The following is a 22,276-nucleotide window of genomic DNA, read 5'->3' as shown; positions in this document are numbered from 1 at the left end:
AATAAACCCTGAAATAAAATATATGGCAATAAATATAGCATAATATAAATATATAACTGAATCCATTTACTTCAATAAATAAATAAATACAATTACTTATTTCAAAATGATGTTTTTCAAAAGACAACATTTCATTATTTCCCTCACATATTGTGTGTATATAGCTAAAGGTTAGGGGGGAGGCTTCGTTTAAGAGAGCAGCTCCATCTGAATTGAGCCATGTTTCAGTCAGGAAAACAAAATCAAGCTCATGTTGACTGATAAAATCATTGATGATGAAAGTCTTATTAGTAATTGCACAGATGTGTAAAAGAGCCATTTTTACCTTCTGTCCATGTCTGAGCTTTTCGGCTGGGCTATGATTTTTCATTTGCACGTTTATTAGGCTAGACCACCTCCTCGACTGTCTCTTTGCTTTTCTTTGTCCGTCACAAATAAAGTCCAATCTGGGAGTGATCCTGACAGGAATGTCAGAGGCTGTGGGTGATGGTGTACCGGAGGCATACTGTAATTTATCCACCAGATGGAGCTAGTGGCAGTATGGGGAGCATGACTGTTTAAAGTGGCAGAAGAAGAGCAGGTGGTGACAGGTGATGTAAATAGTCATTTAAGGTACGTCAACTTAAAAGTATCACATTTTCCAACTCAATTATTTGCTTTACCTAAAAGTAAAATACTGATCCTTAACTACCTAATATTTTGGATAAAGACGTGGTTTTTAAGGTTACCTTTGTGTATAATTTTAGTTTGTGCAATACAGTTAAAATACTTAAAATATAAAAAATAAAAAAATATATATATATTTTTGGTTTTCTGGAATAAAACATACTCAAATGTAGATCCCTTTCTCTGAAACCAACAGTTAAAAGGATAGTTCACCCAAGAATGACAATTCTTCTCACTCATAAGTGTTTGAGTTCATAAAACACATTTGGAGTTTCAGGGGTAAATAGCATTGCAGCCGAATCCAGTGCAATTGAAGTAAATGGGAACTCCTACAAAGTGGAAAAAAACTTTAAAAGCCTCCTTACCTGTGGTGTCATAAAAGTGTCCGTAAGCCTCGTCAAATTAGACTTGAAATGGTGTCATTTACACCATGTTTTAAGCCTAAATGTCTGCTGTTATCCACGTTACACACTACATAGGATTTCATTTGGCAAATAATTGTATTTTGTTGTCAGTTTGCTTTCATGTTACAGTTTCAGTGGTCATAGATTGCTTTGATGTCGGAGATTGCTTTGATTTCTCAGCTGGGCCATTTCTATGCCTCCGCCCTATGCCTATACCAAATGTACCGGTTGCAAAGCTGAAATATTGATACAATCTGAGGAGAAACAAGAGAGTGTGGGTGTTTTGCCTTTGCCGAAAAAGAAGGTGAAGATTACACCATGAAGCCTGTCTCACACCATGATGTAAGACAACATCAGGCAATGCCTATAACACATATTACTTTTCTTCATACTTGTTCTTTTAATTATGTGTGCCTAATGGTGTATATAAGTGTGTGTGTTTTGAAATAGAAGTAAATCTGTAAATATGAACCTTTTAGCCAAAAAAAAGATGCCACAGCCACTAGTGGACGGCGTCCACCTGAGCCCTTACAGCTAGATAGGAGCTGGAATAGAGGGAATGGCGGTTGGGGGGCTTTTGGTTTGACATTAGTTGTAATACTAATTAAAAGCGACTAGAAATATCTCAGATATACTGTAGCAACACCAACAATATGTGTCTGTCTATTTCAGATGAAGGGACACATTGCGCACCTCCGAGAGGAGCTGGATCGAGAGAGGGAGGAGAGAGACTACTTTCAGCTGGAGAAAGGCACGATTCTCCTCTCTGAGAACACACAGAGAGAGCTACAGGAGATAAAAGATGAACTAAAAAACCTAGAAAAGGTCATAAGAGAGGATGAGAGGCACCACCAAGTAGAGATCAAGGTAAGGGAGTGGACACCAGTGGTATAGACTGTCCAAAGTGCTCACAATTTCAGAGACAGGATTTCACATAGTCTGTATTTTAATCCAGAATATGACAGAACAGGGAACAAGGTGGTCCAGATTGATTGGCTCTTTAAATGCAGCCAATCGATGGACAAATTTGACCATCCCACAATCCATTTTGTACTTTCTTTAGATATACTGATCCTTTCATGAGCTCTTCACTGGTGAAATGTAAAATCAAAGCTGCTGAATATCTGAGTGAGAGTAGGATTTAAAGTAAGCTCAAAAGCCCTAAGTTAAAACAGGGCTACAGAATGGTGTTGCATGGGATCCAATAGGTTTGTGATGGCACAGCCTCACAAAAGAGAATGCATTTTATATTCAACTTTTTTCTTCTCCCCACTAGGTGTTGAGGCAGAAGATGAAGCACCACCTTTGTGAACACCAGAACACGATCTCTGAGTTGAGCGCAAACGCTTTAGTCTCAACTGAAACACAGCAAAAAGAGCAACACAAATTAGAGACTGAGCTTCATAAGAGAATGAAGGCCATCAAGGTCGAGATCGAGGAGATTAACGATGAATACCTCGTCAAGGAGCTTGAACTGGTTTGTAATACACACGCAAGTCTACACGGTTTCTAAACTACAACATAAGTCGATTCAGTTTTGTTTTCTTTTGCCCCCGATGTATTTCCTTCAAATGCCAGCGTGGTTGTTGTCTCAACAGAAACACGCAGAAGAAATGACTAAACTGAGGGACAAATTGGAGAAGCAACTCACAGGTAAACTAGAGACGCACTCAGCAGACAGCATACCTCTACCAAAGCCTGATAGTCGCCTTATGTTCAATTGAGCCGCACAAAATTGCACACACTTGATGAAAATGTTTTTTAAAAAGCCATATTTCGCAATGTAAGAAAAAAAACCTCCTGTAATCTGTCCCTAGGCCAAAATAAATTGTTTATGGCCCATGTCCCATCCTTCCACTGACTTTTGTGGAAATCAGTTGTCCTGCATAATCCTGCTGACAAAGGGACAGGGGCGGATAAAAAATCTCCTCGGTGGAAGTAATAACTGATCTAATTTTGAGTTGTGTGAGTTGAATTCAACCCTATGGGCTGTCAAGAACTACACGGGCGACATCATTTTGTGTTGCTTTTTGAATAGAAACTGAAGCTGTGTATGAGGAGAAGATGACGCTACTGCTGCAAGAGCTGGACAACATGAGGAAAAATGAGCTCAGTGAGAGAGAAGATAAGTGGAACAGCCACATCGATGGTCTCATATCAGACCACAACAAAGCTCTCAGTGAAGCGAGTGAGCTGGGTAAAGACTTACAACAGGTTGTGGATGGGAATGATTCACTCAAGGTACAAGTTCACACACTCAGCCTCTCTCAGAGTAAAAACAAAGAAATGCTTGATGTTTCTGTTCGGGCCTGCAACTGATAATTATCTTCATCATTGATGAGTCTGTTGATTATTGATTATTAATTGTTTTGTGTATACAATTAGTGAAAAATGGTACAAAAAAATTAATAAAATAATGACTGAAGGCTCATCTTTACTGATGAACAATTTGACATCTATTATTATATCTATTGGATTTCTTTTAATTGTTGCAGCATATTTTTTTTATCACGTTGTATGTAACTTTTTTTTTAGACACAAATCAAAGCAATGAAGATGAAACAGAAGCAAAAGAACAAGGACCTGATTCCAGTTTTGTGTGATGACAAACGTCTTGCTGAGAATCTTTCCAAAGATAAAGAGGAAATCATTGAAAAGAAGAAAAAGATGAAACACAGCGGAATGGAAAAGGTTGTTCATATTTACGTCTTTAAATATTTGTTGCTATCAGCTCCTTAATTGCTTATTTGCTGAACATGTGCTTTAGTCACTGATGTGTAGCGTACTGTACATTAACATAAGTGACTCTATTTATGAAAGGACACCAAAGAAAAGATCATAGTAAAGAAGATGAATGATCTAAAACAGGATCACGAGACGCTGAAAGAGAAATTCCACAAGGTAAAAGTTCAGATTGAGTTGCACTGTGTCATGTCGCTCAAATGTTAATATGATTTGTCTGCACCTTGGGTGTTAGCCAGAAGTGACTGTTTTTGCATATGTATGTCATGTGTGCGCGTGTATGTGAATGTCGCACAGCTTCAGCTTGAGAAGGACGAGCTGTACAAGACGCACTCTATTCAGAAGGTGCAGCATGAAGCAGATCTGAAGAAGACGCAGCTGGAAACGAAGCTGAAAGCGCTCGCAGACAGTCTGGAGGAGACAAAGGCTCGGCTCCAGTCTGTGCTATCTGCCGCTAACATGGACCAAACAGCCCTTTGTGAGGTCCTAAACAACATTGAGGTAACTGTTTATGTATATCTACCTCATGACTTATTCCTCTGCAGTCACTCATATTCTTGGTTGTTGATCAAGTTTGATTTATGCTGTTTGTACATGAAAGAAAGATGTTTGGTTTTGATATGATCTATTTGTCACTTGTAGGAAAACCTTGACTCCAACAATAATACCATCAAGATCTTACGGTATAAAAAAGTTCAGATTTCCAAGGTTAGTGGTTATTTTCATATTTGTTTAAACAATGATGATATTTAAACAATGTTTGTACTGAAAATCCTACTTTTGGTCCCGACAGGCGCATGGGGATTTGCTGCTGTACTATAAGGCCAAGCTAAAGGCTCTTGGTGTCCCAGTGGAGTAGCTTGGTGCAGGAAAATGTCAGGGACAGGCCTTAGATATTGGCTTTGTGCCAAAAGTGCCAAAACAGACATTTGAATAAAAAACACCATCAGCTGTGAAGCAGGGACTGTTTCCCTAAAGCAAAGCAGCTGAATTCAAAAACATATTTACATTTGTCAAGAAAAGGTTATTGTAGCTTTAATAAGCAACATGTTGCTTTTTCAACCTATACATTTTTAGTTTTACTCGAAACAGGTTTAGAAGCAGGAAAATGTGACCAGGACATCCCTACTTTTTTACTCGGCTCTTTGACTTTCTAACAAGGAATGTAAAATGACAGTCACTTCATAATGAGAAGTTGATTTATGGGAGTCCGGCCCACCTAGAGACCTGGGCCCATAGGGCTGCTCATTAATCCAGGAATGCATGGAGAGGGATGACATTTTGTACAAAGAGGGAGTTGAATGGAGGCGTGGTGCACCTCACAGCAACTTTGCATGTTCTCCAAGTGCTCTGGCAGTCTCCAAGACTTTATCAGATTGTTAGGTTGATTAGCAGTATATTGGTTGATTGGGAGTAGGTCCTGTGGAAAAGTGAAGTCAAGTTAAGTGAGACTTAACTGGACCCCAACTTTACCCTAACCCTAAACTAAGTTTATTCTTTGTAAAGCACATAACCATGGTTTAATAACAAAGTATTTTTGATGGACATTTTGCAGATTTTCGGTTGAGCAGCAATTGTAATGGAGGACTCTGACTTGTAACAGAAATCAGTTTCAGCATTATTTTAGAGATATAAACAAATATTTGTTTTCAAATGTAAATACATAAGTTGTCAGACATGCCTATCTCATAGTAAATGAATACTTACCTGCTCTCTTACCACAGTAAAAGTAGGTCATGTTACTAAATCACTAAATCAATAGTTGGAGGGCGGAACCATTCTACTGTGCTGTTTCTAACCGAGTCTTTAGCTTCGGTACACCAGTTACGCTACCGTGTTCACGGAAGCATACTCTGTAGTTCATATTTTTCCACAATAAAAGCCTTGAATAGTCACATGATATGTGTATGTGTCTTAGTTACAACCAGTATTCACTGTAAACAAAACATCGAATCAACGGGAGTCCACGTATACATTATTTTTTATCACTTTTCCATTAGTTAATTTGTACAAAAAGACATTCAACTCTTGAATGGTCTGTGGCAGAGGAACTTCCGGTGATATCGCAGCTGACTTGACGCAGGGGGCAGCAGCACGACTGTTACTCTCAAACGGAGATTTGTTTTGTTTTGAGATTAACACAAAATATATCAAGATGGCGTGGAAGATAAGACACGTCCGTCACAAGCTTCACCAGGAGGCAGTGAAGCTGGACAGGCCTTGCGGTCCCGATGCGACCACCGACTTTGCGTTGTCCCCGAACGTCCGGGACAAACACCGCATGATCCATCCACGTCCAGAGGTCCACCGGAGGGACAATCAGGTCTGTTCTCAGAAACGTGACACCTAACTGACTTTCATATTCGCGAACCAAGAACAAGGGCCGAACTTGTGAAGTTCACCGGCCGATGTTCCAGTTTCACTAGTGAACTTTGTTTTCTTGTTAGCTTTTCGAAGTAAATGCCAGCGCCATATAATCGCACATTCGACGTATTTATGAAAATTGGGCTCGCAAAAGCTCACGTTAAAATGCCACAAATATGCCATAAATATATAGTGTTTGCAAGACACGTCGACATACACGTGTGCGCGTGTAAGCAGTCGTTTGTGAAGACTGAAGACCCGGTCAAGGCAGCCGTCGCTTTAAATTTGATGGCTGTCTATTTGAGGTGTTACGGTAGGGTGCATGGAGCTCCTAAAAAGGAAGAAAAGAAAATACCTTTACACGTCCCTTCTTGAAGACGTTTAATAAATAAATAAAACAAAAACATTTAAATTGGAAATACTATAATGACAGGAATGATCCAAATTAGATATTATATAGTAAATGAAGGACAAACAATATTACTCGCATTGTGAAATATCACATTATATTTTACCACATATGTGACAAAATTATTGATTGATTGCTTGAAAAAGTCCAAATCTTATTATATTCTGGCCGAATATTTCAGCCTTGATGTGAAATATTCACTATTGACTTTATTATTTATTCATTTGCCTTCCCCGCTGCTAAAACAATTCCTAGAGGAAACACTGAATTAATTTTGATATGTCATGATATATGTTTGGTATGTGTATTGTAATGACCACTATGTGCACTTATTTGCAAAAAACAAAAGCAGGTTCCATTGAGGTGCACATGTTCATGTATCCTTTACACCTGGATTTTCACAATTAATTAGGTGATTATTTGTTTTTGGATACATTTTGCCAGCATCAAAGTTTAGGGTTAGGGTTGTGGCTGGGGTGTGTTGATGAGATGTGTCCAACACTGGAGGATTAAGATTGAACTTTCTGTGTCCTCTTGCACCATCTCCATTGTACACATTCCCGGAGTAATGTGCTTCTAAGGGGTGGGGGGGCACCAAACAAGCCTTGGTGCATTGATGTGGAGAGCGTCGGAATAATGGATTATTTCCTGGAGGAAACACTGCACTGGAATACATGTATTCAACACGTTGTAGGCTAATATATACACACACAATGAAAGACATTTCTATGAAATGACAAGGTAATTTCAGGATAGAATTCCATTATTACACAACTATTTCAACTACTTATTCAACTCAGTCGAGTTTTATTTAGAAGTTGCACCGAGTGAAGATGAAGTGTATCGGTAATTTCCATATTTTGAAACCCCACAGCCCCTGGCAGAGAGCCCTTTCCCGACTGGAATCTTTGCTGGCACTAAAATCACCCCAGAAGCTCTGGTACAGACCCTGAAGTTTAAGGAAACTCCAGATACACCCATACTCGGCAGAGAAGGTAAGATGTTGGCCGTTCATCAGATGGATAGGATCATTCATTCCCAAAGTGTGGGCCGCGGTCCCCTGGTTGGCCGTGAAGCCACTGTAGGTGGGCCGTGAGAGGTCATTAAAAAAATGTATAAATAAAAGAAGTTTCAAATTTGTAACTTAGCATTAAATGACCACAAAATATTTATGATAGATACAAAAAAAAAACTAAAATCATCACAGGTAAGGAAACAAAGCCATGAGATTAAAAATGTTTTTCCCATTAGCGGGAATCATAGGTGAGGGAGAACTTTGAGATGTGCTGGGTCGAGCAAGATGGAGCAGTGGCTGTCAGGGCCAAAGAGGCCAGCTGTTTATGACGAAGGGGAATTAGAAAATCAAACTGAATCATTTAAAACAAAAAAGAGGACTCTTATAAAGTACTCAAGTGAGTACCTGTCACTGGGATTTACGAGTGCTGGCTCAGAGGACAACCCGAAGCCTGTGTGTGTGTGCTGTGCTCTGAGATGCTAGCTAACAAGGCCCTGAAACCATGTAAACTGCGCTGCCAGTATTTATCCAAGCTTGGAGAATTTTTGGAAAATAAGCACCTAAGCCCTCCGCAAACCTGGGAAATTCCCCGTAACTGTCTTTAAACCGGTGGGCAGAAGTACATGACAAAAGAAAGACATACAGAAAAAAAACAGCCATCATACGTGTTTTCCTCGGGCAGCAGCAGCAGTGGTTGGCAGGCTGCGTATTGAGCACAGCGATATAAACCACAACCATGCATGTTCATAGATCACTGCGTTGATGTAGAAATACACCAAATAATGTGCCATACTGAAACATTAAACACAAATGTTGGGGGGGGGGGGTTTTGTCTGTCATTTGTTTGTTGTGATTATTTAGCATTTGCAATTTGTTAAGTAGTTCTCTAATAATTTGTATTTTTTATTGATTTAAGTCACTGATTTAGTTTCTGTTTAAGATACAAGTTTACTCATTCACTGTATCACACTAACCTCTTCACTGCAATGGCTGGAGCTGCCTATCTTTGGCGAGGTGTCTGACTTCAGTGCAGTCGCATGGCTTGCAAAGACAAATTCTAACTCCTCCCTCGTATAAAATTCATATGAAGCTGTGATCGCACTCAAAAAGGGACGAGTTGGATGTTATTTTATTAGGCTTCATCCCAGTTAACAGAGAAAAAACGGAATATCTCTAGTGTTCTTCAGTTTTGTTTTCTTTAAACATCTCGAGTCAAATCAGTAATCTGCTCTGTGATGGTTCCTTGGGACAAACACACTTCCCTGCAGCTGCAACACAGCTCTGTCACATATTCTCTTTTTAGGGCATCTGAATGCTACCAAAGATTGTGAACTTTAACCAAGAGCATTTGTCCTTATAACTCATACAGTTCAGCTGCATCTTTCCACCTGTTTTCATCTTATAGTTTGTTTATTTGTCTTAGAAAAATAATCTTGTTTTTTGTTACATTTGCCATGATGCTTATCATTTTCTCATTGTCACTTTCACAGGTCCTGACAGAGCTCTGAAAGGGCGTCAGCCAGCCAAGAAAGACAAGATGAACGGGAGAAGGGAGAAGTGGATGAACAGTAAGTTCTTATCAACACTCGAAATAGAAATGATTATTATAAATCATTTAATTATGATTAATGAACCTTTGATGTCTTAGATGCTGCAAAGGTGAAAGATTTATACTATCTGAAGAGAAACAACAGTGTTTTTGACCTGAACAGATCTATTAGTATGTATGTAGTGGTAGTGTTTGTTATGTAGGTATATGGAAACTGTACATTTTCGTCGGACGCCATGTTAGTGGCGTGGCGTCAAATTTCAACAAGTCGCCATGACACACGGAATTGTTGTTACTTCAGTGTACATTGTTCAATCTCCCTGAAAGCTGAATGAATTAAATCTTGGGCTTCAAGGCAGAGACGAGCACCTTCCACACCTGGCTGGCAAGATCAGTGCATTCACACGAAAGCTTGGTGTGGAGAGGGAGCGTCCACTCCGAGGACAGAGGGCTGTGAGGATTCTGCATCCCTTTGCCACGTCCTCTCTTTTCTGCTGTTGTCTCACTGAAAACAAATTACAGATCTAGGCTCAACGTTGAACATGACTTAAGAGAGACTTTATCGAGCCTACAGCCCTGTTTTTAAAAGATGTGCAGTGCAAAACAGTGTCATTGCAGCCACTAATGCAGTGATAAGACTTGAGTTCTCACAAAGTATAAGTAAGCAAGTTATCTTTTTGGATACAGATTAAACTGTATTAACTTGATTGTAAACTTGTTTTGACATTCAAAATTTCACTGACATTCACTACAGGCTTTGTCTGTAATTTTGGTGGTTATTGTACAAGGTAATTAGCTTCCTGCCTTTTCCTCTCAGAGATCCGCTCCATCAAACAGGCCCAAGAGGAGCAGGCAGCCAAGGCCCACAGGCAGGCCATGCCCGTGGTTGGAGACCTGAGACCGCTGGCAGACGCCCTGCCAGACCTCTGTCCATTTAATGGCCCAACCACTGCCACGATCTCCACTGCTCGTCGCATGAGCAGAAAAAACAAAATGTGAGTGCCAAGGTGCCCTCTCAGTAGACATCAAGTGTCAATGTGACAGCTGTTGTTTCACGAGTGGTCCTCCATAATTCTCACATTGTTTGTCCTTAAAAATAGGGATAACACAACAGAAAAAAGAGAAGCTGTTTTTAGACCACTAACTGGGAAAGGTTATCTTTCAACCAGCAGCACATACTGTGTATACAGAAAAGGTGTTCCATCTATTATGTTATTTGTGTAAAGGAAACATGGTTGAGACTAAATTAGGATTTCAGAATAGTTGGCTATGCTACTGTTGGATTTGATAGGAGGGAGGGATAAGGGGGTGGATGTGATACATTTATAAGGGAAGATATTTAGGGATTGAGCAAGAACATATTATAGTAGAGATATGGACAATTGAGGGAGAGTTTGTTATTAATTATTACAATCCTTGTAGGAATGTAGAGTAGGATAAGCTAACACAAATGAAAGGGCTGGATGGTAGCAGTGTGTTGGTATGTGGGGACTTTATGGCTCATAGTACATTGTGGGGAGGGATAAGAACAGAGGAGATTATTGAAGAAATATGTGTGATGTCTAATTCCAGGTCTTAGTTCACTCTGTTATCATTTTGCTGTGTGTCGTCCCCTCTCTCGTCAGGCCAGTGAAGAGGCCCGAGCCAACAGATTTCAGTCAGATGAAACAGTCACAGAAACGCAAACTTCTGTAAGCAGCTTTTTCCTCCTTTTGTTTTAGTTTTTGTTTTCACTCTGTGGTTCATTCAAAATGCCTACACAATTAGCAGAGAATTTCCAAACCTCTTAACAGTGTTCTGTTTTGCTGTTATTACAGAGAAACGGAGAGCAGCCGCTTCAGTGACGTTATAAAGACCCTCTGTGGAAAAATGAACCCTCTGGCTGATATTGGTGAGCAGTTAAGGAAGCGGATGAGGCAGGAGGAAGAGCACGGTCCCAGCTAACGGCAGCAACAGCAAATGTGAAACTGGGAGAGATCAAGCACTTGTACAGACTCAAATCATTGAATCCCAACGGGTATTTGACTTTTTCTGGGAAACTCGACCGTGTCCTCTCTGGTTAATAAGGAGGAAGAACCTGAAAACTGGTACTCTCGTCAGTAACGCGTCAGATGCTGACAGGTCCCATATTACAGTAGAGATATGGACAAAGATGTGCAAAGATGGTTGGCATGAAGGCAAATGTCAAAATGATGGCTCGTGCACATTTTATCGCAATAATAAAATGTTCAATTCATTTATCGCTCATTTAATGTGTTTTCTCTACATCATCAGCACTGAATTAGAAGCCCAGGAAAGTCACAAACTGAATTCTGATGAGAAAGCAAATGGCAAAAAATGTATTTCAAAATAAAACAGACATCCTCTTACATGTCCAATCTTCCGAGGGGCGGTTCAAAATCAGTAGTGTGTGTAAGCAGGGGGTAGCGAGAACCTGCAGAGCTGAAACAACTGGGGATCTTACGGTTCATGGTTGGCACCTTAAACTTTAAATGAAATGGGCTGAAGCATTTCAGCTTTCTAAAAGGGAAGCAAAAATACCTTGAGTAAAAATAAAAATAAAGTCCTTAAACAAAAACTGAAACAGTTGTAAGGTAAAAAAACGATCTAGCCTAATTGAGTCCTGAAGTTTATTGCAACTATGAGGATGGTGGAATGTGAATGCAGTTTGACCCAGCTCTGTGTGGGGGCATATTTCTAACTTGTATAGGGATGATAAATAAAATGGTAGCTTATTATGCCTCTTTCGATTGGTATAACCAACACTAGAGACACGATTAAACTGAGAACATGGTATCATAGCATTGACTGGACTGTATTATCATTGACTGTATAGAAGCGTGCAACGATGTCGTCGGTAGAGGGCGCTGTTTGTGTATACAGCTGGTGAGACTGCCACCAGACCGAAGAAGGACGTCAATCAGTGACCGGTGTGATGTCCAGCTCCGTCGAGGAGGTCGCTCGCGCCAACGTGGAGACTGTCACTGTGGACGTGTGCGTGTGTTTGTTTAGCAGGGACGCGATCTGCTGGAGAATGTGAGGAGCTTTAGCACGTGCTGTGCTAAAAGGGGGGGGTCGCTGCTCTTTTGGAGTGAACGTGGCACCTGCGGCCGAGGGGGCGTGCCCGCGGGCCTCGGGAGTCACGCGGTCGCCAGCTGATCCCGCTGAAGGCAGCGATCGCACCCGGAAGTAGAGGTAAGTGGAGAAAATTGATGGAGGAACAAGCAAAAGAGAGGAACACATCAGAGTGTGACATTCACAAGGAGTACTGTGATGGAAAATCATCTTGAGATTAGAAATAATGAAATTCTCAGACTGGAGTTGCCTTTGAGTCTTTTTAATAGTAAACTCTGCAGAGGTTACACAACAAGCACGGGTGCTCAAAATGGAAGTGGCTGCAAGTTCACAAAAGCCAGAACTTATACAAAGAGGCGTGACATAGAACATAATAAGAAAAAAAGACATGAAAGACATGAGATCATCATCTGTGCCTGTCCGTCCTCTGTAGCAGTTGGAACAAAACATCACCAAATAAGGGCATGCACCCTGTTTATCAAGGTCATAGCAGTGAGACACCGCCAAATAAGGGTTCCATCCTGTCAGGTAGACACCTGGTCAGGGGGATTTCCAATACCTTAGACGGTGGTCAGTAGAATTTTCCACTACAGCACGAAGCCAGAATAATGACACGTTTGTGCACATCATTTCAGAACCTAATGGTCTGGGAACAAGTCAGTTCCTCGGGCCCATCAGCCGTCGGTGCCCGCGTGGTCCTCGCCCTAACCGCTCTGCCCAGGTCGCCCCCTGATCCCCATGCAATCCTTTCTCCGCCACGCAACTCCAACGTGCATGATGCACAAAGCAAATGACAAACCTGCTGTCATAAAAAAAATGAAGCTGCTTTTGAAGGTAAAAATGATTTATAGTGTATCTAAGTTTATAACTGTTTTCATCAAAGAAATTGTAGATGCATGTCATAATAGGTTCAATTCACTGTCAGTATTTGTAAAACATGAATATACCAATTAGTAGTCATGGGCAAATAGAGGTGATGCTTCATTGTATGGGGAAATAGAGTTTTATTCATGCATGTAAATTTCTTATCTGATTTGTGAACAAATAGAATTTGATTGATAGGTATACTGACTGAAACACTTTAAAAGTAATTTAAGCAGTTCAATAATTTAATTAGAAATGTACCAATTACAAAATCTATAACAGATGACTGTCTTGTCTCCACCAGGCTGTGGGGATGGTGGGGTCACGACCTGAAGACGCGGTTCCAGATGCCTAACGGTAAATGACTGCACGCGACACTTTACTGTGCTACATCATGTCACGATTCAAACAGGTTTCTGCAGCAAGGACATGGATGTTATAGTTGTTGTGTGCCATCCTGTGGCGACAATTGATATTACATCTGAATTGTGTGTGTGTTTACTCATTAGAGTTTCTTTAGTGTTTTCAGTGTTGGAGCTGCAGCCCGGTGTGAGCGGCTTCAGACTCTCCAACCAGTCCATCCTGCTGGTCTGCCCCCTGCAGGCCAGTCTACAGGTACTGCAGTAATTATCTGATTTGACTTGTCAGAAATTGTAATGCTTGTCTGTATTTTCTTGCCTCAAGAAAATAAAGACAATGAAACAAGTGAGTTTTAAATGTTGTTTATTTTTGACAGGTGTTTGCCATGACCAGTATGCAGGCATTACGCAGGAAGTCACTCCTCCTGACGGGTTACCTGGAGTATCTCATCCAGCATCACTACACCGAAGACGCCGCCGTGCAGCCTGAGAAACCACACGTCCGCATCATCACGCCCTCCGACCCCCAGCTCTCGCTCTCCTTCTCGGTCCCCATTGGCAAGGTTTTCAAGGAGCTGGAGAAGAGAGGAGTCGCAGTGAGTAACTGACAAATTATTACTTGTAGCAGAGTTTGCGTGCAAGTTGTTTATTCATGTGTTTTAGAGGCTTAGCTTTGGTAGGAGGAGGTGTAGCCTGCTCTCGCTAGTTTTAAACGTACTCACCAGTATGCTGCTGGAGGGGTGGGTGATGTGTTTGGAGTCTCGGGGGTAAATAGTGTTGCAGCCAAAGTGACTCATTCTTCAGACGTTGTTTACTCCTGAGAGTCCCAAAGTGTTTTGTGGAGTGAAACACTTTACCCACCCCTCCATTGGCATAGTGGTGAGTAGATGGAGTGAAATTTCATTTGTCTGTGAAGTATACCTTTAAACATGAAGCAGGTATGATCTCCTGTGAGAGGTATGGAATGAACCTCATGTAATCAGTGTAAATTCACCATTCACCTGATTCTGACAGTATGAATTGAAGCTGCGACTATCAGTCAGTTCAACACTTGTCACAGGAGATGTTGCAAGAACAGAGGTTCAGGGTGAGGAAACTCTGAATCATCAAACTTAGTTTAATCAATCTAATGTTTTAATAGCAAGTAACATACTGTCACTTAAAGATGAGTGCTGGACTCACACGTGTGCATTGCTAACAATGCTAAAGAGGAAATAGAATCCTCAATGGGATTAACACGCACTGGCTGCAACTGTGTGAGTCTTGAGCATCAGCCTGGTTTGAAAAGAATCAGCTCTTCACCATTACAGCCTTGTAAAAGCAGAATAATGTGGGAATTGAGTAGTTCCAACACTGACTTCCTGTCTCTCAGTTGGACACGAGAGAGCCCAGCGTGCTGCGACTCGCTCCGGTGCCGCTCTACAACACCTTCAGGGACGTCCACACCTTCATACAGACACTGGGATCGGCGCTCACCTCCAGATGCCAGTGAACAAAGAGGGCTGGACTGAAGTTTACTGTGTAAATGAGCTTGGACTGCTGCAAAGTCACAGAGGTACAAGAAGATGTCAAGGAAAACATTTGACAACATTGTCTGTAAATGTCTATTTCAATGTATAATTGCTTTATTGAAGTCTAAAAGATGAGTCTCCATCAGTTTAACAAATGAAGCAAAAATATCACACATACAGTTTGCCACCACCTTGTGCTTCAACGAATAAAACCAAACTTATCAGAACCATTAACATATGGAAAACACCTTTGTTGTGTCTGTGAGCTCACTGGCTAATTAACAAAAAAACGCTAGAAAACGTCACATTCTCTGCATCATTAGTCGGAACATATTACATTACATGTCATTTAGCAGACACCTTTATCCAAAGCGACGTCCAATGGCATTCAACATTTACTGAGCATGTTTTCACTTATGAATAAATATGAAGCATCTGCTCCAACTTTCAAGGATTTACTGTTTGTTGCCGCTTGTACTGAGTCCCAATGAAGTAATCTTTCATTCAGTGTCAGTGCAATGCATGATGGGATACAATACATATTAAAGGGAAAAGTAATTGGCACTAAACATTCTGTCAGAAAAAAAAAATGGCAAAGTAAAAATCAGGACACAAAAGGCAAATTGGCTTCATTCAAATGAAAGAATGTTTAAAATCAGCAATTGTCTGAGTAAACCAATAGTTGTATATTGTTGAAAGCACAATTCCCTGCTGGTGCGATGCATCTTTCTAGTGAAGCATTGGGACTCGATACCCAGAGATCTCGCAGCATGAGGTATGCAAATGATTGATTTGGGGGTAGAAAAAAAAAGCCGAAACCTCCTCCCCCCACCCTCTATTCCTCACCCGACTGTACATTACACACACGAGTTAGCCGACAGTCCTCCCATCACCAATTAACACCTACTTTATTATAACGTTGACTTCTCCCTAATGTTCCCGCGCGTGTTTATGCACTATTACCTTGACGGATGCCTATTCCACGATCAGACGTAATTGGCATATCAAAATGCAAAAACCTAAATGGATTAACCTTCTTTAAAACTAATGAGCACTTGGCTACCCAGCTGGGGAATGGAGCAAAATGAGCATTAGTTGAAATATGTTTTGGTGATGTGAGAATACATAATTGAAGAGAGGCTGTGTATTGTCTTTTTTTGGGCTACTTGAGCTTAAAAATGCAGATGTACCTTCTTGATGATGACCAAGAGTTCACACACAGGGTCTAAAGACCAAGAAAATACATGTTTGAAAGATTATATATTTATGATCAGCTGTAAGAAAAGTACTAAAACATGCGATTTGAAATAGTGACATCTAAATGTATGTGAGTAGCACAAATTGACAGTGAATTGTGAGCAGGTTACGTGTTAGTGTAATGTTTAACTGTGTAAAGATGAGAAGAAAACGTGAACTACTGCCTCATTTCATCACATTGTACCTTAGTCAAGAGAGGAGTTTTCTGAGGTTTGTTTGTTTCAAAGCTGTAAAGTTTGACTCCACTTGATCCTGTTGATAAGAAGAAAATATATCAACCTCAATAGAGTCAAATAAGTTGTAGCATTCACACGGTGTTTCATTTATTGACCACTTCTTTCTGTCTGTCATCCCTTCATTTCTCTATCTCCTACCCTCTACTCCTCCATCCTCTCTTTCTCTGTCTCTCTCTCCCTTATGTCACTCAGCTCTCCTCTCCTCCTCCTCCTCCTCCTTTCACAGACACATGAAAACTCATTAACTCACCTGAAGTTTATGTGAAATGTTCTCACAAAAGCTTCTCTAGATGAGTAAATGAATCCTTGTGTGTGTGTCACCAGATACAATGTCAGTGAAAAAAAATACAGGAAACAGTGAGTGGACCCTTCAGTGAGTTGAGTCAGTTGTTTTAGTGCTATAATAATATTAGACAGAATTTAGACGTGACTCTACCTTTAGTTTGTTGATACTCGCAGGTTAAATAACAAACTTATTTTGATGTTTAACATGACGTGTGTAGTTATCCCCTGGTCATGTGTGGGGACTAAACGGCGCCCTGGGCAGGTTGTGGCGGCGGCGGTGGCAGGTAATGGGGATTGAGAGCTGCACGCATCCAAACTAATGACCCCAAACAGCCCCGGTCTCGGGCTTACTGAGCCCACGTCGCTCTGAGTCGACAGGTTCTGAAGCTGGCCTTTTCATCCCAGTAATGAATTGTTGGGGAGCTAAAGCGTGAAAGGCTACAGACAGGGAAAGAAAAACAGGTGCAAGAGCAAACTAGAAAAATCCAAAAAAAAGAGTAGATTAGTCTTGGGTGGTTTATGACTACATCATTGCTACTGTGGTGCTATTACTCGTATTATGCTTAATTATTAATATCAATCTATTGACAGTGTTTGTAAGATATAGTTTGTTACTAAATAAAATGTCTATCTAATAGAATAGTTCAAAAAATCGGAAAAAAGTGAATGTTTTGATTAAAAGCAGAAAAAGGACTAATGTACATTTGGCCTTGGCCACTGTCGGACGTGCTGACGTGCGGAGGTGGAGCGTGCCGCGTCACTTCCGGGTCTGAAATGTTTGTGTACGGACTCCCGCGGCTCCTCGTGTCTCCTCTACAGAACGGAACTGAACCGTCGCGCTCATTGTCGGAGGCGGGTTTCGAACCATATTCACTGTTGTTCACTCTGTGTTTGTGCCTTTGTTTGTTTGATTGACTTTGTTCACACGCGGTGTCTGGTGCTAGTTTAGCAGCTTTAGCTTGTCTCACGCCTCCTTCACTGAACAAGGTGCTGTTAGTGAATTAGATTATGTGACTGAGCAACGAAGAACTAGGCTGAAGGTTTGATGTGTTTGATTGTGAATCTGTCAAGTTAGTGAAGATTAGACAGAGTTGAGGAGATAATGTAAGGGAAAGTAGGCTAGTTTTTATGATAGCATCAAGAACTTGCTCCTAATAAATATAGTTTCAAAAGCCTCTTGAGAGGAAAGAGTTTAGAAGTGACATGTTTGTCACCGCTTTTATTGTAATATTTAATAGGAGCCACTTGTAGATGGTTTAAAATAAAAGTACCTGACTTTACCATTAATTTTCTCTAAGTTTGAACAGTAAAAGTACTTGAAACTTGATGTAGAGCAAGTGGAGCTGATCCTGAACAAGAGTGAAGTGAAAATTGTTTATCACTTGTAAAGGTTTTGTTAGAAATTGTAGTAAATTTAGGTAAGTTATCAGTGCTGTAAAGAAAAAGTAGGTGACTTTCACCTTAATATTGTAAAAAGAACATAAGATATTTCATTTGATTGTAGTTGTTAAGGTGTTGAGTGGAAAACAAATGAAATGTAATAATAAGTGACATTAAGCTCTGAGCATTTGCCTTTCTGAGCCAAACTTCACTCCCACACTAGGTTCTAACTTTGTAAAAAGAACAGCAGCCTCATTGTAAACAGGAGAGGAGCTCCACGGTGTCACTGTCAATAGTTATTTCGAGAAATGACAAGAAAGCACTTGAAGTTGTTGATCATTAATACAAGAAAATGAGAAGGAGCCCAGGTTCCTCTTCAGCTGTGTAGCCAGGCTGACACAGAGTCACAGCTCGACTGATCCATCTGTTCCTTGAACTCTGAGGAGCAGCGATTGACAGAGATGTCGCCCACATTGAGTGTGGTTGTGGAGGTATCTTCTCTCCACTGCCCCTAAAGTGTTGCTCATTGGGTAAAATAGAGGAATCAATGTGTTTAAAAGTGGAGTTACGATATAAAATGGAAGCCGGTTACGTCATCCCAACTGTTTGCTTTCTCTCTAATATGGAAGGTGTCGGCCTTCATTGTAAAACACGTTGAGAGAAGTTGTAAGTGGCTTAGGAAAGTGTCAGCTAAAAGTGAATGTGAATTAGGAGGTCTCTGAATCAAATAGAATAGTAAATTCAACCTTTGATGTAGATGAAGTGAAACGCTGCGACATCTCAGTCACGTGTCTTTGATACGAGTGTCTCAATGATTGATCTATATCCTTGTCAGCACTTGTATTACTTGTATTTTGCCATGAAAAAGTCTATAAATATCTCTAAGTGGTTTTCATTCACCATATCAAAATAAATGTGTTGTGTGCTGCAGATGCAGAAGAGCGTCGGTGTCACTGGAGGTGAAGGACGACGACGACGCCCTCGTTGTCAATGCTGCAGAGAAAAATGTCGTGAAGATGACGGCAACAATAATGTACACATTGAAGTGAATACACATAAATAATGTTTAATACTAGCGCTGTGGCAGTTTGAAAGCTGTTTGCTTGGAGCTGTTATAAACAAGTGTTTGATGAAGAGTTCAGATAGAAAAGACAGAAAGTTTGTGTTTGTCATGAAATGAAACGGAATTTGTCTTTATTAGTGAATATAGACAAGTTTGACAGAATGATTGAAGTGATGTTATTTAGTCACATCACACTTGAGATGAATTCAGACCCAAGCTGTGTAATTCTGCTCAGCACGACGGCATACAAATGAACGCGCTGTTACTTTGAAGAGAAGTTAGCAAACAGGAAGCGATTGTGAGTGTTGTCATATTGAAGTTAATTGGAGCACGTGTCCAAATGTCAGCAAAGTCAACAAAGAACCTTGTGCCAGCTCTAATAAAGCACAGGACGGGTGTGTGAAGCTGAAGATGTGAACAGTAGAGATATGTGACAATAGTCAAATATGTCAACGAAAGCTTTTAACTGTACTGCAGTAGTGATTTAAGTAGATGTTTGTTGTATTTGTTTAGAATTGTCTTACAGTGCGAGACACGAGGCCAAGAGCCGGACTGGACGAGAGAGAAACCAGACGTTGCGCTTCAGTCCGACTTTGAGGTACTTCCAATTCACAACACTCCATTTGTACTGCATCACGCTGGTCTTGCAGCTGTAGTTAGTACATGAAGATAATATACAGTTAAGATGAAGTAAAAGAAAGGGATATTTTTGACGACATACTCAGTAGAGTGGTGTGTTGTCATATACATGTACAGACACACAGATGTATATTGTGATGTCTGGAGTGATTGTCCCGTAGCTGAGCTGCAGGTCAGGGTCCTGTAGAATGAGCAAAAGCAGCTAGTTAGTTCATCTTTGTCATAGAATTAAGGAGGATGGATGGATGCAGTTGAAGATGACTCCACAATGCATGTAGATTCATCCAGAAAAAATAGTAATGATTAGCTGTTTCCAGCCACTTGAATATCCAGATTAGCTCCTTTCTCTGTGTTGTGCTGTACATGTAGAAATCCTTGTATGGTTTTGATGAAGTGTTGTTTGAAAAGTGACAAATCCATCTTAACATTCAGACTGATTGTTTCCCAGGTAACCCTATCACCACTGCTGCCACTGTCTGATGTTGATGAAAAGGATGCACGAGGTGAGTCTTTAAACATTAGTAACGTTAGTGTCGGTGTACTTTGCCCCCGAGGTCCCACACGAGGCGGCGTTTGTTCCTCGCGACGATCCTCGTTTTGTCGGTTGTCTTAGCGTCGTCAGCTCCACTGATGTTTTCAGGCTGCGGGTTGTGTAAATGCTTTTATCTGCACGTTCATGTCAGAGAACAGCAGAGTTAGCACAAGTAGGAGGTGGAGTCGAGTCTCTGGCGAACCCAGAAGGAAGGCGTGACCGAGTTAGTCAAGTTGACGATCAGCTGGTGTCAATATAGGCCAGGTGTCACGAATGTCAGTTAATTGAGCGTTTAGAGAATTCATAGCATTGATTTGAATGAGAAACCAAACAGAATGTAGTTTAGTGTTAAACAAACATCATACTGGTAACCCTAGTCTTTTTGGGATGATATTTTGAACAACGTACTAACATATGCCTAGATTGTTTGATAGTTATGATCAAATCAAATGTAGTGCCTTTGTGCATGAAATCAATGTGGCTGTAAGAAAAGTGCTTGATATCTAAATTCAAAGTAAGAATGTGAAATAACAAGTAGATAGATAAAGTTTCATTAATTAATATAAATTTCCAATTTGTAACCGATAAAATCAATTCAAGCAACCAAAATAAGCATGTCAGATGGACACTCGCGCATCATTAACGAAGACAACATTAGTGTTTGAGCAGAGTATTTATTGAGAAAAGAGTCAAAGTCTAAACACACAAACAAACTAAGGGTACTTACCAAGCGTGTTTGCCAGTCAAGCATGCGGTTGAGGACAAAGAAAGTCACCCGAATAGTCATTGCACAGTCCTTTGCAGTACGAAGCCCAGCGGTGTCGCTCCTCCTGGGGAAGCGCGACGAAAGAAAAGAGGGCTTTTTGACCCGAAGGGCCAGGTGAGCAATCAAGCAGCAGGGCTTCAATTGTGCGCAGGTGGGCAAGAGAGGAGAGAGCCAATGGGAGGCGGGCAGCAGCAGGTGAAAAGCAAGTGCCCGCCCGGCGTCCGACGAAGCCGCGTCCGATGAAGACTCGGAGAATGAAGACTCGGCAGTCGGCTGTGGCAGTCAGCTGGGGGAGGCAGCGGGGAGCGCGGCCCCCAACGTCTTCTGCGCAGGTAAGTCTTGCTACTCTTCCTTTTCTGTCGCTCTTTGACAAACAAACTGCCACCTTCTCCTAGAAATGGGCCACTATCTAACTACTCTGAAGAGCTACTCTTACTTTTCTGCTACCCTAAAGTCTTTGTGCTAAATTCAGCTACTATTCCCCCCCCACCAAACATTTCTCTTTAGCCCTTTGTCTTTCCTAATCAACTTCTGATCCTGTTCACCTGCTCCTGGCCCACCTCGTTGGCACTTGCCTGTTTAGCTAACTAGCCTTTAGCCTTTCTTTCCAAAGCACTCGAGGCTAATGTATTGAAATCTGAGCTGCTTGACCAAACTTCTTTTCCTTCCAGGAAAAGGCTCGCCCAACTACACGTTGGTGAAAACTACTTTCTGTTTGTTGCGCTTATGTGACTCTTGTGCTAAATGAAATGTCATGTGTACCTCTGCCAAGTCCATTAAAGTTTGCCTTTTCTTGTGCTGTCTGATTTCACGTCTACTGCAACTTGTACAAGATTGTTTTTCCGTTCAGCCTTGCACTTTTGCTTCACGTACACTACTTAGTTTTAGTGGCGACGCTAAGTCTAAGCTGCCTGAAGCATCTAAATAGTCAACAGAAACAACACGAGACATCAGTGGTGACAACACTCCCGAGACTTTAATCCCCAATTTAGGCACATTACACAATAACATTCAAGTCTTTCGCATCTTTGCCGGTTCACTTCAAACAGGACAGGAATCAGCTGTGTAGAAAAATACCTGGGTCAATTTCATCTCAATTGCTGTCTTTACTTACCGCTGTTTTTCTCTTCAACCGTGCCGCCGCATCTACTTAGATACTG

The 22,276-nt window shown here is 41.0% G+C and overlaps 3 protein-coding genes and 1 long non-coding RNA gene across 16 annotated transcripts in view; 3 read left to right on the top strand and 1 right to left on the bottom strand.

The window, feature by feature from the left end:
• The first annotated feature begins 1,629 nt into the window (after positions 1–1,629).
• LOC118103693 (dynein regulatory complex subunit 4) lies at positions 1,630–4,749 on the top strand. The gene is given in 10 exon segments (XM_035150852.2): positions 1,630–1,635; positions 1,743–1,937; positions 2,347–2,547; positions 2,669–2,723; positions 3,109–3,311; positions 3,606–3,761; positions 3,891–3,971; positions 4,110–4,313; positions 4,455–4,520; positions 4,606–4,749. Coding segments are annotated over 10 exon segments (1,311 nt in total).
• A 1,099-nt stretch (positions 4,750–5,848) lies between these two features.
• On the top strand, positions 5,849–11,385 carry slx9 (SLX9 ribosome biogenesis factor). Its single transcript, XM_035150708.2, has 6 exons — positions 5,849–6,135; positions 7,460–7,580; positions 9,091–9,168; positions 9,967–10,144; positions 10,775–10,840; positions 10,967–11,385. The coding sequence occupies exons 1-6, from the start codon at positions 5,968–5,970 to the stop codon at positions 11,091–11,093; spliced, it is 738 nt and encodes a 245-aa protein (XP_035006599.1). The 5' UTR covers positions 5,849–5,967; the 3' UTR covers positions 11,094–11,385.
• A 251-nt stretch (positions 11,386–11,636) lies between these two features.
• LOC118103556 (kynureninase) lies at positions 11,637–15,409 on the top strand. The gene is made up of 6 exons (XM_047339047.1): positions 11,637–12,344; positions 12,860–13,058; positions 13,393–13,445; positions 13,609–13,703; positions 13,825–14,043; positions 14,820–15,409. The coding sequence occupies exons 3-6, from the start codon at positions 13,436–13,438 to the stop codon at positions 14,937–14,939; spliced, it is 444 nt and encodes a 147-aa protein (XP_047195003.1). The 5' UTR covers positions 11,637–12,344; positions 12,860–13,058; positions 13,393–13,435; the 3' UTR covers positions 14,940–15,409.
• The window catches only part of LOC118103440, a 75,488-nt gene continuing 67,006 nt past the window's right edge, over positions 13,795–22,276 (bottom strand). For 9 of the 13 annotated variants that reach the window (XR_007032439.1, XR_007032442.1, XR_007032448.1 and 6 more), the window contains one exon: positions 13,795–16,467. This is a non-coding gene — a long non-coding RNA (uncharacterized LOC118103440). Of the gene's footprint in view, positions 16,468–19,900; positions 20,000–22,276 lie in introns of all 13 variants that reach the window. The other 4 variants (XR_007032445.1, XR_007032440.1, XR_007032444.1 and 1 more) reach the window with 4 other exon arrangements.

Source organism: Hippoglossus stenolepis, chromosome 24 (assembly GCF_022539355.2).
Source record: "Hippoglossus stenolepis isolate QCI-W04-F060 chromosome 24, HSTE1.2, whole genome shotgun sequence".
Classification (NCBI taxonomy): Eukaryota; Metazoa; Chordata; class Actinopteri; order Pleuronectiformes; family Pleuronectidae; genus Hippoglossus; species Hippoglossus stenolepis.
This window is presented reverse-complemented; position numbering and strand designations above follow the sequence as displayed.